The 12,780-nt window shown below is 43.6% G+C and overlaps 2 protein-coding genes across 19 annotated transcripts in view; both read right to left on the minus strand.

Moving 5' to 3' along the window:
- CAPN3 (calpain 3) overlaps positions 1-6,174 on the minus strand; it is a 58,351-nt gene extending 52,177 nt beyond the window's left edge. For 2 of the 4 annotated variants that reach the window (XM_031668796.1, XM_021940480.2), the window contains exon 1: positions 4,802-5,232. In XM_031668796.1, the coding sequence (XP_031524656.1) occupies positions 4,802-5,110 (309 nt within the window). In that variant the 5' untranslated portion in view covers positions 5,111-5,232. Of the gene's footprint in view, positions 1-4,801 lie in introns of all 4 variants that reach the window. The other 2 variants (XR_004185189.1, XR_004185188.1) reach the window with 2 other exon arrangements.
- GANC (glucosidase alpha, neutral C) overlaps positions 1-12,780 on the minus strand; it is a 108,326-nt gene that overhangs the window by 4,272 nt on the left and 91,274 nt on the right. For 14 of the 15 annotated variants that reach the window (XM_021940463.1, XM_021940465.1, XM_021940475.1 and 11 more), the window contains 2 exons: positions 11,895-11,998; positions 9,652-11,290 (listed from right to left, as the gene is read on the minus strand). In XM_021940463.1, coding sequence (XP_021796155.1) covers positions 11,181-11,290; positions 11,895-11,998 — 214 coding nt within the window. In that variant the 3' untranslated portion in view covers positions 9,652-11,180. Of the gene's footprint in view, positions 1-1,996; positions 2,210-8,877; positions 8,992-9,651; positions 11,291-11,894; positions 11,999-12,780 lie in introns of those variants that run through there. The other variant, XR_004185187.1, reaches the window with a different exon arrangement.

Raw genomic sequence — 12,780 nt, forward strand, 5'->3', positions numbered from 1 at the left:
TGGTTAATATCTTTACTGGTCACAGGCACAAATTAAGCTGGAAAAATGTTTATGATGTTGCCACTTTTAAGAGACTGCACAGCTGCTTGTAGGCAGTAATAAGAGTAGTCTATGTTTACTGAGCACTCGCCCACGTGCTGGTCGTAAGCCTTTAGCCTGCATTAACTCATTTAATCCTCAATTATGAGATGGGTTCTTCTATTATGGTTGCTCTCCATTTTTCACATGGAGAACCTGTGGCAAAATTAGGGTATGTGACCAAGATTACCTAAGTGTTAGGTAGCAGGCCAAGACTTGAACATAGGTTATCTGACCTCAGAGCCTGGGCTCTTAGCCACTGTGCCATTCCATCTCCAACTTACAGAGGCTGCTGCTTTTAGGGGCTACCCCTGGGGTGTCACTCAATGCCTGTTGTGTCTTGAGGAGGTCCAATAAATGACATCTCATTTCCATGCCTGAGTTTTGAACCAATAAAGGAATGCTACAAAAGTGCAGGGCAGGTGGGAATCCAAAATCCTACATTTATTGTTTAATAAAAATGGGTATTGACAGCTAAATCTCAGAATTAGATAGATTGGGGGCTCTAGAGCCAGATTGTGTGGGTTTAAATCCCAGCTCCAACCTTCACTAACTGGGAGATCTGGAGAATCCCTCTGAGACTCAGTTCCCTCCTTTGTAAAGCGGGACAATAATGGTACTTCCTTACAGGATTGTTGTGAAGATTAAATTAATTAACATATGGAAAGCACTTAGTTACTGGCATGTGATGAGTTCTCACTCAAGACTAGCGATTATCTTTACTATTAACTATATATTACCAGGTGGCCCAGGGACTCCTGCATGACTCCCCATGGGGTCTTGCCTCCAGAAAACTTGCTGCAAGGAGGGCAGAAAGCAGAAGTCATGCTTCTTGCAGGCAGCTTGCTTCCCAGAGAAAGACGGAAGCCAAGAACTGGGCTTTACAGCTCAAGTTCTCTTTACAAACCCACCATGAGAAGAAGAGAGGCCAGGAGTGTGGTGCAATTGAACCTTCCACCCCATGGAATGAAACATGACCTGCCCTCCCACCCCCAACCTATCCCTAGTGTATTGGGCACCAGCATCCCAGAAGCCCTGTTCTAGAGGCCATTATATTCTGCCCTGGGATCTATCATCAAGAAAACTTGCCTTAACAGTTAGGAAGTATTGAATAATTTGTATGCTTTCTGATCCTAGAAATAGATCATATAAGGAAAGGCTAGAGGAATCAGATTGTTTGCCCTGGAAACTCAATGCATGATGCTCCCGAGTAGAGGAAGAAAGGCTGTGAGGTAGCTGTCAGGCCTCTGAGCCCAAGATAAGCCATCATATCCCCTGTGACCTGCACATATACATCCAGATGGCCTGAAGCAACTGAAGATCCACAAAAGTGCAAATAGCCTTAACTGATGACATTCCACCATTGTGATTTGTTCCTGCCCCACCCTAACTAATAGGATATATTCTCCCCCGACCCTTAAGAAGGTACTTTGTAATATTCTCCTCCACCCTTAAGAAGGTACTTTGTAATATTCTCCCCGCCCTTGAGAATGTACTTTGTACATCTATCCCAAACCTATAAGAACTAATGATAATCTCACCACCCTTTGCTGACTCCTTTTTTGGACTCAGCCCGCCTGCACCCAGGTGAAATAAACAGCCTTGTTGCTCACACAAAGTCTGTTTGGTGGTCTCTTCACACAGATGTATGTGACAGTAGCACTGGTAAGTGAGAGAAGAGATTACAGCTGTGCTGGGAACAGTTGGCCAGAGCCTGTTTTCTTTTAAGAGGGAAAGGCTGAAAGTTTAGCATGCTATTTTAACTAGAATTATAGTTGGCCAGGAATAATTCTCCCTTTATCATTATCATCATAATTATCACTGTAATTATAATAAATAATACTTGACGGTTGAAAAAAATTCAGATTGGTTTCCAAAGGTTCTATGCCTTAGTAAAAGCAGGAAGGCCTTTACTCACCTGTGTGGTGCTTTTCCTGATAGGACACAGTCTTTTCAGACTGCTCAGGGCTGGCAAAGGTCACTACATCTGAAGAAGTTAACGGAAAACTGATGTCTCCAAGAAGTGCTTCACAGTCAGAAAGTTCTGGAGTCATTTCAGTTTTTCAGTTTCAAGTCAACTTGTGTGGCTGTAGATAAGTCATTTGCCCTTTCTGGGCCTTAATCACTTCACCTATAAAGCAAGGACACTGGACCACCTCTCCAAGAATCATTTCAACTCTGACCATCTCTAATTTTATATTTCTTATTTATATTAGTGAACCCAATGGGCAGTGTTCCTGTGATCTTAACCCCAGGGGAACATGTGGGCATTTTATTGAAGAGTGGCCTTTGCTATCTGGTCCTTTAGTGACTCAAACAGTCGAAGATCCAGGATCTCTGTTGTTGGTGATGGTGGTGCTGGGGGCACAATTTAGAACAGACAGGTCTTCTGCACCCCTCATTTCAAATATGGACACTGCCCAATCTAGTACCTAGAGCATAACAGGCCCTTAAAGCATTTTTATTAATTTGTAAGTCTAGCTTGTGACTCAAGTTCACCAATGATTTCACTGAAAATAGTATTTGTAGGTTTTAATTTTACCCATTCTGAGAAAGGGCTTTTATTTTTTTAAACTTTTTTTATAGAGATAGGGTCTCACTATGTTGCCCAGGCTGGTCTCCAACTCCTGAGTTCAAGTGATGCTCCCACCTCTGCCTCCCAAAGTGCTGGGATTACAGGCATAAGCCACCATGTCTGGCCCAAGAAAGGGTTTTTAAGAACTCCCTGCCTGGGAATGCAGGACTATCCTGTCTCACCGGTCAAGGCCCTCGGGCATGGGTTTTCATTCACCAGCATCAGCTGAGTACCCACTATGGGACTGGCCTGAACTTGGTGAGCGGGCCTCAAAGATGAACAGAAAGAGTCTCTGCTCTCAGTGAGAGGAAAACAGTCATGAGAAAGATTGAAGGAAGTGACACCTGAGCAGAGTTTCAGACAGGAACAAAAAGGGCATGCCAGGCAGACAGACAGCATGAGCAAAGGCCTCCGGTGTGAGAAGACTTGGAACCACAGAGCAGCTAAATGTCCAAGCACTGCTGGTGTGTCAGGATCTGGGAAAAGAGGATGGAGATGGGCCTGGATAGGTAGGCAGGGACCAGCTGAGAAGGGCCTATGGCTTGGCTAAGGAGTTTGGATTTGTCCTGAAGGCAGTGGGGGATTTGTCCTGCAGGCAGCCGAGAGAGGGATGTCACTGAAGATATTTCAGCAGGGGGTTATGACGTGTCCAACTACTCTGATAGCAGAGCAGTGTTATCTTCTAAACTGAAGGCCTGCAGGACAGTTATGGGCCTTACCATAGAACCGAGAAGAGCACCTATGCAATACACGGGGTTGTGGAGTATTCCACCTCAGGTTTGTTGTTGTTGTTGTTGTTTGAGACTGGGTCTCAGTCCTGTCACCCAGTCTGGAGTGCAGTGGCGTGATCTCAGCTCACTGCTGCCTCGGACTTCGTGAGTTTAAGTGATCTTCCCACCTCAGCCTCCAAGTAGGTAGGACCACAGGCATGTGCCACCGTGCCTGGATAATTTTCTGAATTTTTAGTACAAAAGAGATAGATTTTTGCCCTGTTGCCCAGGCTGGTCTCAAACTCTTGGGCTTAAGCAATCCTCCAGCCTGGGCCTCCCAAAATGCTGGGATTACAGGCGTGAGCCACCACGCCTGGCCCATCTTAGGTTAAAGAAAAACATGACTAATGAATAGTATCAGGTCTCAGGTTGCCATCGTTTCCTCAGGAAGGGTTTCTCTCCCTGGACCAGGTTAGCTCTCCTTGCCACATGATCCCGTGGCACCCAGAACATCGTCTCCTGACAACGTCACTCTTGTTCAACGCCCATCTTCCCTTCAGGACCCTAGGTTCCGAGACAGCTTGGATTTTGGTTTTTCTTACTCACTGCTGTCCCCCCAGTTGCTTGTCCAGTGCTGGCACTAGTAGATGCTCAATAAATATTTCTTGAATTAAGAACAAAAGTCACACTGGAGGGATGATCAGAGAGGCGAGCCAGGGGAATGTGATTTCCCTCCTGGTGATCACTATAAATGAAACCCAGAGGCTGGGAGAGTTTCCTAAAAGAGAAAGTTTTAATCCAGGCTCTGTCATGTGCCCACTGGATATATTTCACTCTGGTGTGCCTTGACTCCTCGCTTATGAGGTGAGGTAGGTGGACAAAAACGATTGCTAGGTCTCTCTCTCTAACCCCAACATTTTATGCATGAAAAAATATTCCTTGCCTATGACTCTCTTCTTTCTAGGGTTGCTATGTTTCAGAAAGATATGGCCACTGGTAAATTAAAGAAGAATAACATCATGATTTTAGCCAGAGAAACTAAAGTGATCTTACAAAGATGAAAGGTATTTAAAATGAAAGGGTAGATCTGGGCTGTCTGGAATTTGTTCTGAGAAAGGAATATTTTTACAGGATGAATTAAACTGAGTTCCAACCACTTTTATAAAAGCAAGATTTTTTTTTTTTCAGAGAGAAAGAGTCAGAGCATGAGAATCAGCCCCACCTCCCCCGCTCTCCCTCTGGATTTTGCTGAGATTTGGTGAAATATCTGAGACCTGTTCCTCTCCTCCCTGCTTCACACTTAAGGACAGAGCCCAGCAGAATTGCTGCCAGGATCCTTCCCCCATTGCCCATGTGCACAGCTGAGCTGCCGGAGGTGCTGAGTGGGAGGACTCCTCCGTGGGGGGAAAACCCAGCAAGTAAGCAGGAAGTTACTCACCGGAGGTCTCTTCCAGATGAACTGGATGGGGAACTTCTGGCTATAAAAGAGAGAGGTCTCATCCGGTGGGAACTCAGGGTCCACATAAAGAACTTTCTTTTCTAGACATTTCTTGTGAAGCTGCTCGAATGTCTTCTCTTTCACTCCGATAATAGGAAAATTGCGGCTGATGATGGCTGAATAGATGCCACTTGCATTTCCACCCCCAGCCTCGGTGGCCTTGCTCTGAGCCGGGTGAGGAACTGGCCCTGGGGACCTTGGCTCAGCCGCTGTCCTTGGAGCCACAGATGCGCTAATGACGGTCGGCATGGCAAGTGGCTTTGGAAGAAAAAGCTTTTTAAAGAAAACAAGATACAGCTACCTTCAAGGAAAGGAAGCAACTGCAAAGGGGAAGTTACAGTAATTCTGTCATCTGAGAGAAAAGTGTCCACATCCAGTTCGAAGTTGAAAGCCCATCAGAAGGTCGTACAGGTTATGTCCATCTTAAAAACCGAGCTGTGATTCTGAAGCCATAAGTTCTCCTGAGAAATGAGTGCTAAAGGATTTCTGAAGCAATGTTGACCTGGGGTCTCCTACCAGCAGCATGCATGCCAGAGGGAGAGAGAAAGAGAGTGAGGGTTGTGTTTCAGTGGCCTGAAGATGCTTGAGCCAGAAAAACTAAAAATAGATGTGAAGAAACACTGTGAGTATGAGAGCAAGAGAGAGGAGAACCTGGCTAGGGACATCTCTGTTGCCATGAAGTGCTGGTGTTGTCAGAAAATGAAAAGGGAGTATCTGAGTAAGGTGAACACTGGAAAGAAGCTGAGAACTGCTGACATGTTATTGAGAAGGCAGTTATACAGACCACCCAACTACTGGCCACCAAATGAATGGAAAACAGTATTGCAAAAAAGCTAGTTAGGGTGAACGAGAAGTACTGAATTCTAGGAAAATATTCTGTGAATTTTAGAGAACATGATTTTTAATCCTAAAATTTTAGGATATCAGAACCTTATTCAATGTTAGATTTGGCATCTTTTCTAGAATGTTCTTGGGTCAGCGTTTATTGGAAATGTCTGCATGGAAAATGCTACTCAGCAGAGTCCTTGGTTGAGAAAATCCCTGCCTGTACCTGCAGACTTGACCTTGCCACCTCTTGTCTCTTCCCATCCCCAAAATAAACACTGGGACTGAATCTGCTATAAAAAGTGTACCTGCCGGGCGCGGGGGCTCACATCTGTAATCTCAGCACTTTGGGATGCCGAGGCGGGTGGATCACATGAGGTCAGGAGTTCGAGATCAGCCTGGCCAACAATAGTGAAACCAGTGAAAACACATAAATAAGACAGGCATGGTGGTGGGTGCCTGTAATCCCAGCTACTTGGGAGGCTGAGACAGAAGAATCGCTTGAACCCAGGAGGCAGAGGTTGGAGTGAACCCAGATTGCGCCATGTACTCCAGCCTGGGTGACAGAATGAGACTCCATCTTAAAAAAAAAAAGTGCACCTGAGCACAGTAAATCCCCAATGTCATCAATAGGTTCTAGTAAGCTTGTTTTGGTTAAAGTCACAGTTTACAAGAACCTATCAACGATGTTAAGTGAGGACTTACTGTATAGGTTACATGTTGACTCATTCAGCCATACCACATTAGGCATCTGAGACAGAAGCTGGAATTGGATACTGAACCAGACTGCCTGTCAAGCCCTGGGATGTCACACCTGGTTTCAGGGCTCTTAGATGAGAGCATAAGTGGCTCTGCGGAAGGGAAGTGCCTGCCTGGCGTCCACCTTGTCTTCTACCCACAACAGCTGCTCCCTGGGCTGTAAGGAGATGACCACATTTCAAGTATGGCAGAGTGGAGGCATATCCTAGGCTGTAGTCATGCCTGTTCCTATGCGACTAGTCTCAATAATCGAAGATTAGAGGCTATGGAAGAAGGTGGGAAGTGACAGGTAAAATAGGGAGTACTATCAGCCTCCTGATCCCTGGGATTGCGGCACTGAAGAACTCTTATGTCTGGGCTTGCAGGAACCATCAGCCTAGCCTTCTGTTCCTCCAGGGCTCTTTACTAGTCTTGGAGAGGCAGAATAGAGGACAGCGGTCTCTGGTGGCTGACCACCTCGGTTCAAAGTCGAGGTTGGCCCTTTACTGGCTGTGCCTGTGTAACTTTAGGTGAGTTATTTCTTCCTTTCTGTCTCAGATTTCTCACCTATAAAATAGGTACAATTATAGTCATTCTGTTATTAGGTTTTTATAACAATTAAATAATTTATGTAATACATTTAACACAGTGCCAGGATTTTGTTAAGCACTCAATAAATGGTGTTGTTAGAGAAGACCTGAATTTAATATTACTTTGGAGTTAGATCAGGTTGAATGATAACATTCACTCACTGATGCAAATCAGCATTCACTCAGTGGGCATTAACTGAATATCTGCTATGTGGACAGCACAGGAATAGGTATAGTCTGCCCAGGCTCATGTGGTACGCAGCATCTCCAGTCAGCGGCTGGCCTATCTGCCTGCACTAAAAAGACTGACTTCCACCCTCAAAGTCACCAATGGCACAGACAGCAAAGGTGGGGTTTCCTTACCCCACTGTTGTACGTTTGGGTCCCAGGCTAGCATGCTATCCCACCCTGAAATTCACAGCACTGACCCACACTTTATTGTTTTTGCTTATTTAACTTCCCGTTTGCCCCTAAGACCGTGGAGCTGGGAAGTGGGTTCCCATTTCTCTCTCAGGTTTAGATATATTGAAGGCCCTTAATAAATACGTGTTATGTATCTGGTGAATGAAATTTTCCTATGCAAAGAGAAATGTCTTACACTTCTGGCTTTGCCAGTGCAATCAAAGTTTCTCTGCTGATCTGCTCCAGGCGAAGGAGCTATCCTGGGCCATATACCCACTGGGCTTTCTTTCCTCAGCTGTCTTAGCCAGCACCATCTGTGAGGAACTAACAGAAGCGTGTGACAGCAGCAAGCCTCTTGTCAGAGCCGGGTGGGCATGTCAAACACAGAAAGGGCAAGATGCCAATCATTTTGCTCTGTCAGTTGTTGTGGATACAACATTCTCTCAGATGAATAGGTCCAAACTCAAGGTTTATTCAATGGCACAGCTGTGGAAACCAATGCTATTAGGGAGAAATCCAACTCGAGCCCATGAACAAAGGGCAGATAATGAACACATAAACAGCTGCACATTTCAATTCCCAGAAGCCCCTTTAAGGATAAAGAACCAGTTTTTATAACATATTTCACTCACGGTCATGTAATATCTGTGGCTGGAATGGTTTCTGTTGCACAGCATTGCCAACTAATGGCTCTGTCTTTTCCACCAAGAAGCATTTCTTTGATTTCTAACACTATTGGAAGCAATGTTTTTGCTTATCATTATAATACCTCTCATTCATTAAGTGCCTACTGGGAGCCAGCCACTTCACAGAGACCTTTAAAAAACTTTTTATTTTAAGATAATTTTAGACTTACAAAAGAGTTGCAAAGATAGAACTCTTTAGTGTCCTCCAGTCTCTGATCATTCCACAGTCTTTGTCTCTCATGATCTTGACACTTTTGAAGAGTATTTGTCAGGTTTTTGTAGAATGACCCTAAGTTTGGGTTTCTCTGATATTTTTCACATGATTAGACTAAGGTTATGGATTTGGGGGAAGACTGTCACAGATGTGACATGGCCACCTCCTCAAACCATATTTGGGGGTACACGATATTGATAGGTTTTATTACAGGTGATGTCAACTTTGATCACTTGCCTAAAGTAATGTTTACCGAGTTTCTCCCTGGTAATGTTACTACTATTTTTCCCTTTCTGTACACATAAAATATTTCAAATTTGTAGAAACACTCTGCAAGTTTCACTAATTCCATTTTACATCTGAGGAAACTTGAGATATCTGCTGTATTTTGACAGTTAAGTATCAGAAAACATACAACATTTTAGAGATTATCTCTTTTTTTTTTTTTAGATGGAGTCTCTGTCACCAGGCTCCATATATAAAATGTTTATATATTTATATAAAAATAATATAAAATATTTTTAATATTGATTTTATATAATCCTGAAAGATTATACTTACATTTTTCTGTTGGGTAGTTTCTGTTTTTAAACTGATTTGTCAACTCATTCCTTGACATTTATATCTTGAAGGAAAGACACACTATGAATTCATTTTAGAGCTTTTTTAGGAACCCTGTTGAAATGAATAAAACTTCTTATATAAAATCCAGTTTCCTATGAAACTATATTAAGAATTAGCCACAAAACAGTAACTTATTACCTGTAGGCCAACTCAGCCCCATATTGCTCTCTGGTACACAAATTCAGAAATGGGAGGCAGGTAAAGTGTGAGAAGCAATAAGCGCAGAAAACCATTAAAAACACCCAGGTTATCTTTCTCTCCACTTGTCTCTAGCCAAATGTTTCAATATAGATTTGGGTCAAAACAGAGCAGCTCCTCATTAACTTATCTACTAGTTACTGTTCCATTCCTCCAACAATATTTTAAATGGAAGAACAGATGTGCAATAAATGTTGACCTAAAGAGAGTTCTGATTCAACTTTAAATGATATTAAAAACTATCATTTATATTAGGGAGGAGCACCCAGTCTTCTGGCTAAGTTTTAGTTTAGGTTGGCAAGGGAAATTTGAAGATAGGAACCGTGGCTTCAGCTAATATAAGGTTGCTCCTTTCTTCTCAACTGCAAAACTTACAGAAATAGGAGCAAAGAATCTGTGCAGGTCTCTGTGAGCTTACATATGGTGCAGAGCTCAAATCTCAACTTATACAAATGTACAATGCTGACTGCCTTTGGGAAGAATCTTGTATCAGAAAAGTAAATGAGATGGAAATACATTCAAATGTAATTTTTTAATCAATTAAATCCACCAGCTAACCAATCACAGCTAACAGTTACTGAAAGTCAGGTATAATAGTGCTGTGTCAGATAGAAGAGAAATAGAACATGCTCTTGAGGAACATACAATCTAGTGAGAACAGAGACACACTGAAAACATTAAGGTATGATCCCTGAGAATGGTAAGTAGAGCACAGTTATAAGTGGGATAGCATTACAGGGAAGGGCAAAATCACTGCTAATGGGTATGGGGGTAGGGGTGTTCGCGTAGTTAGGCTTAATGGGAAAGTGGGATTTGAGTTGGGCCTGGAAGGATGGTAAGGGCAGGAGGATATTGGTGCCCAGGGATGAGAAGGCACAGAGGTGGCCACTGGCAAGTTGCTAAGGGGAGGAAGCCTGATAAGAAGAGGTGTGTGCTGAGGAGTGCTGGGGAGTTGAGGCTGCCAAAACAGATGCTGAGGCAGGCAGCAGAGAGCCACTGGGGTCTGCAGAGCCTTGGGCATTATGATGCGACTGGTATATTGTAATGTTCTGCTCCATGCCAAGCCACATTAGAGCCTGGGACAAAAGGAAAACCCAGTAATACTAATCCTGTCTTTATTTTAAATTTTGATATTTTGTTCATCATGGTTTTTTTTTTTTTTTGCATTAATTCTGATTTTTAAAAATAGTGGATTGAAATATTACTTATTTTGATTACTGTATTTTTTGGCATCCCTTACATTTTGTGCCCAAGGCCAGGGCCTCCCTTGCCTCATCCTAGTCCCAGTCATGAGTTCTACTTCGGAAATCCAGTGGTGGGTACATGGGTATTCATTTCGTTGTTATTAATCATAGCTTACTCACGTTACAAATATTCTTTGGTTAGCAGACAGCACTTAATTAAAAAACAATTTAAAAGACATGGATTTTAAGATTAATTAGAAACTATTGAGCCTGAGAAGCACGAAAGAGAAAAGAATCCTTCATGCTGCCAAGTGGATCTCTAGGGGAGAATAACTCCCACTGCTGCAGCGTATGCAGTACACACAGAAGAGGGCTGCTTTGCCCAGTCCATGTGGGTGGAAGATAACTGTGGGGACTATCAGAGGCTGCTGTCCACTTGGAGACTGGCCTTGAGCAACTCAGTTGCTGCAGCCACAACGCCAACGCTGCATGGCCCGAGGCAAGCCCTGGCAAAGGGGCTGCCCAGGTAGGCTTGGCCCACATTAAAACAGAACCATGCAGCCTTGCTCAAGCAATGCAAGCAACAGAAGACTCTTGAACGCTATAAATGTCTCAGGGCTATGTATCCGGGAGAAAAGGGGATGTTTGACACAAGGAATATTGCTAGTACATCTTAACATGTCAAATCTGAAAATTTAAAACATGAAATCTATTGTTCATTAGTATAATGGTGACGAATGAAAGATTATTTTGACTCAGGAAAGGCAAGTAGATTGCTGCACAAATCTCAAAAACGGCGAGGGGAAGGTTGAAAGGGACTGGCAGGTCCCTGCTCACATCACCAGGGGCAGTTCTTTGTCATATGATGCGGACCTCCCAGTCAGTGGCAATGTTGAGCGAGAGCTTCTCCAGGCTCAGGCTGGACGTTTTGGCACAATATGTAAAAGCCACAGGCTGATCTTTACCATCTAAATAGCAAGACAATAAAAGAGGGAAATTTTGATGAATCTCTAGAAGGGAAAAATCTTTTTTTCAAATCTGAAATGTTTTCTCACTCTATCATAAAACCTTATACCCCCACTCCAAATTAATAGCACTTTTACCCATGAGCTTCCATGAAGTTTTAGAAACATGGAAAACTTCATTGTTTTGACCGCAAGACTGGTTGAAAAGAAACCATAAGGAACAAATAAATTTGTCCAAGAACTTTGGGAAGCAAGAAAGGATATAAGCCCCATCCTGCCCTTTCATAAACTCCAAACACATGGATAGGATTCTCCAAGTCTTCAGGCAGCTACAGTTTAAACAAATATTCAGAGAAGCCATGATATTATCTCAAGCCCCAAATAAGTTTCCTTAGAAAATCACTAAAAGTGAGGAGAAAGATCAATTCATGAAGAGAAGCAAGATGGCCTCAGTTATTCTAGAAACTAGTAGATTTCACCTCTACCTGAAAGCACACAGTCCACTCAGGCTGAGCATATTATGTCAGTGTGGGGACTAACCATCTCCTCACTGCAGATACTTGCTTATAAAAAGAAATGGTGAGGTAAGAATGGACTGCTTTCTCACCAGATGAGTGGGTAGTCACAAAAGATGGCTCCTTCCTGAGGCCTAAGACCAAGATCTGCTCCACCACACACTTGCTGGGATAATGACCTCTCTGGTCGGCAGAACTGGAATAGATACAAACAGTATTAAAAGGAGAGTGATGGGGGTTTGAAGTGGCCACCAGCTCAACATCTCCAGCCTTGTGAGTTCCTCTCTCATCTGTCCCTTGGAGGCATAATCCATATAAGAGTCATATTTATCAGGATGAAGAGATAATAAAAGAAGATAATCAAAGAGCCAGGCACAGTGGCTCATGCCTGTAATCCCAGCACATTGGCAGGCAGAGGTGGGCAGATCACTTGAGGCCAGGAGTTCAAGACCAGCCTGGGCAACATGGCAAAATCCTGTCTCCACTAAAAATACAAAAATTAGCCAGGAGTGGTGGTACGTACCTGTAGTCCCAGCTACTTGGAGGCTGAGACATGAGAAACCCCTGAACCTGGGAGGTGGAGGTTGCAGTGAACTGAGATCACACCACTGTACTCCAGCCTGGGTGATAAAGTAAGACTCTGTCTCAAAAAAAAAAAAAAGACGACTCGGCCGGGCATGGTGGCTCACACCTGTAATCCCAGCACTTTGGGAGGCCAAGGTGGGTGGATCACCTGAGGTCAGGAGATCAAGACCAGCCTGCTCAACGTGACAAAATCCCATCTCTACTAAAAAATACAAAAAATTAGCCAGGCGTGGTGGTGGGCATCTGTAATCCCAGCTACTCGGGAGGCTGAGGCAGGAGAATTGCTTGAACCCAGGAGGCAGAGGTTGCAGTGAGCCGAGATTGAGCCACTGCACTCCAGCCTGGGCAACAAGAGTGAAACTCTGTCTCCAAAAAAAAAAAAAAAAAAAGACG

This window comes from Papio anubis, chromosome 7 (genome assembly GCF_008728515.1).
Source record: "Papio anubis isolate 15944 chromosome 7, Panubis1.0, whole genome shotgun sequence".
Lineage (NCBI taxonomy): Eukaryota > Metazoa > Chordata > Mammalia > Primates > Cercopithecidae > Papio > Papio anubis.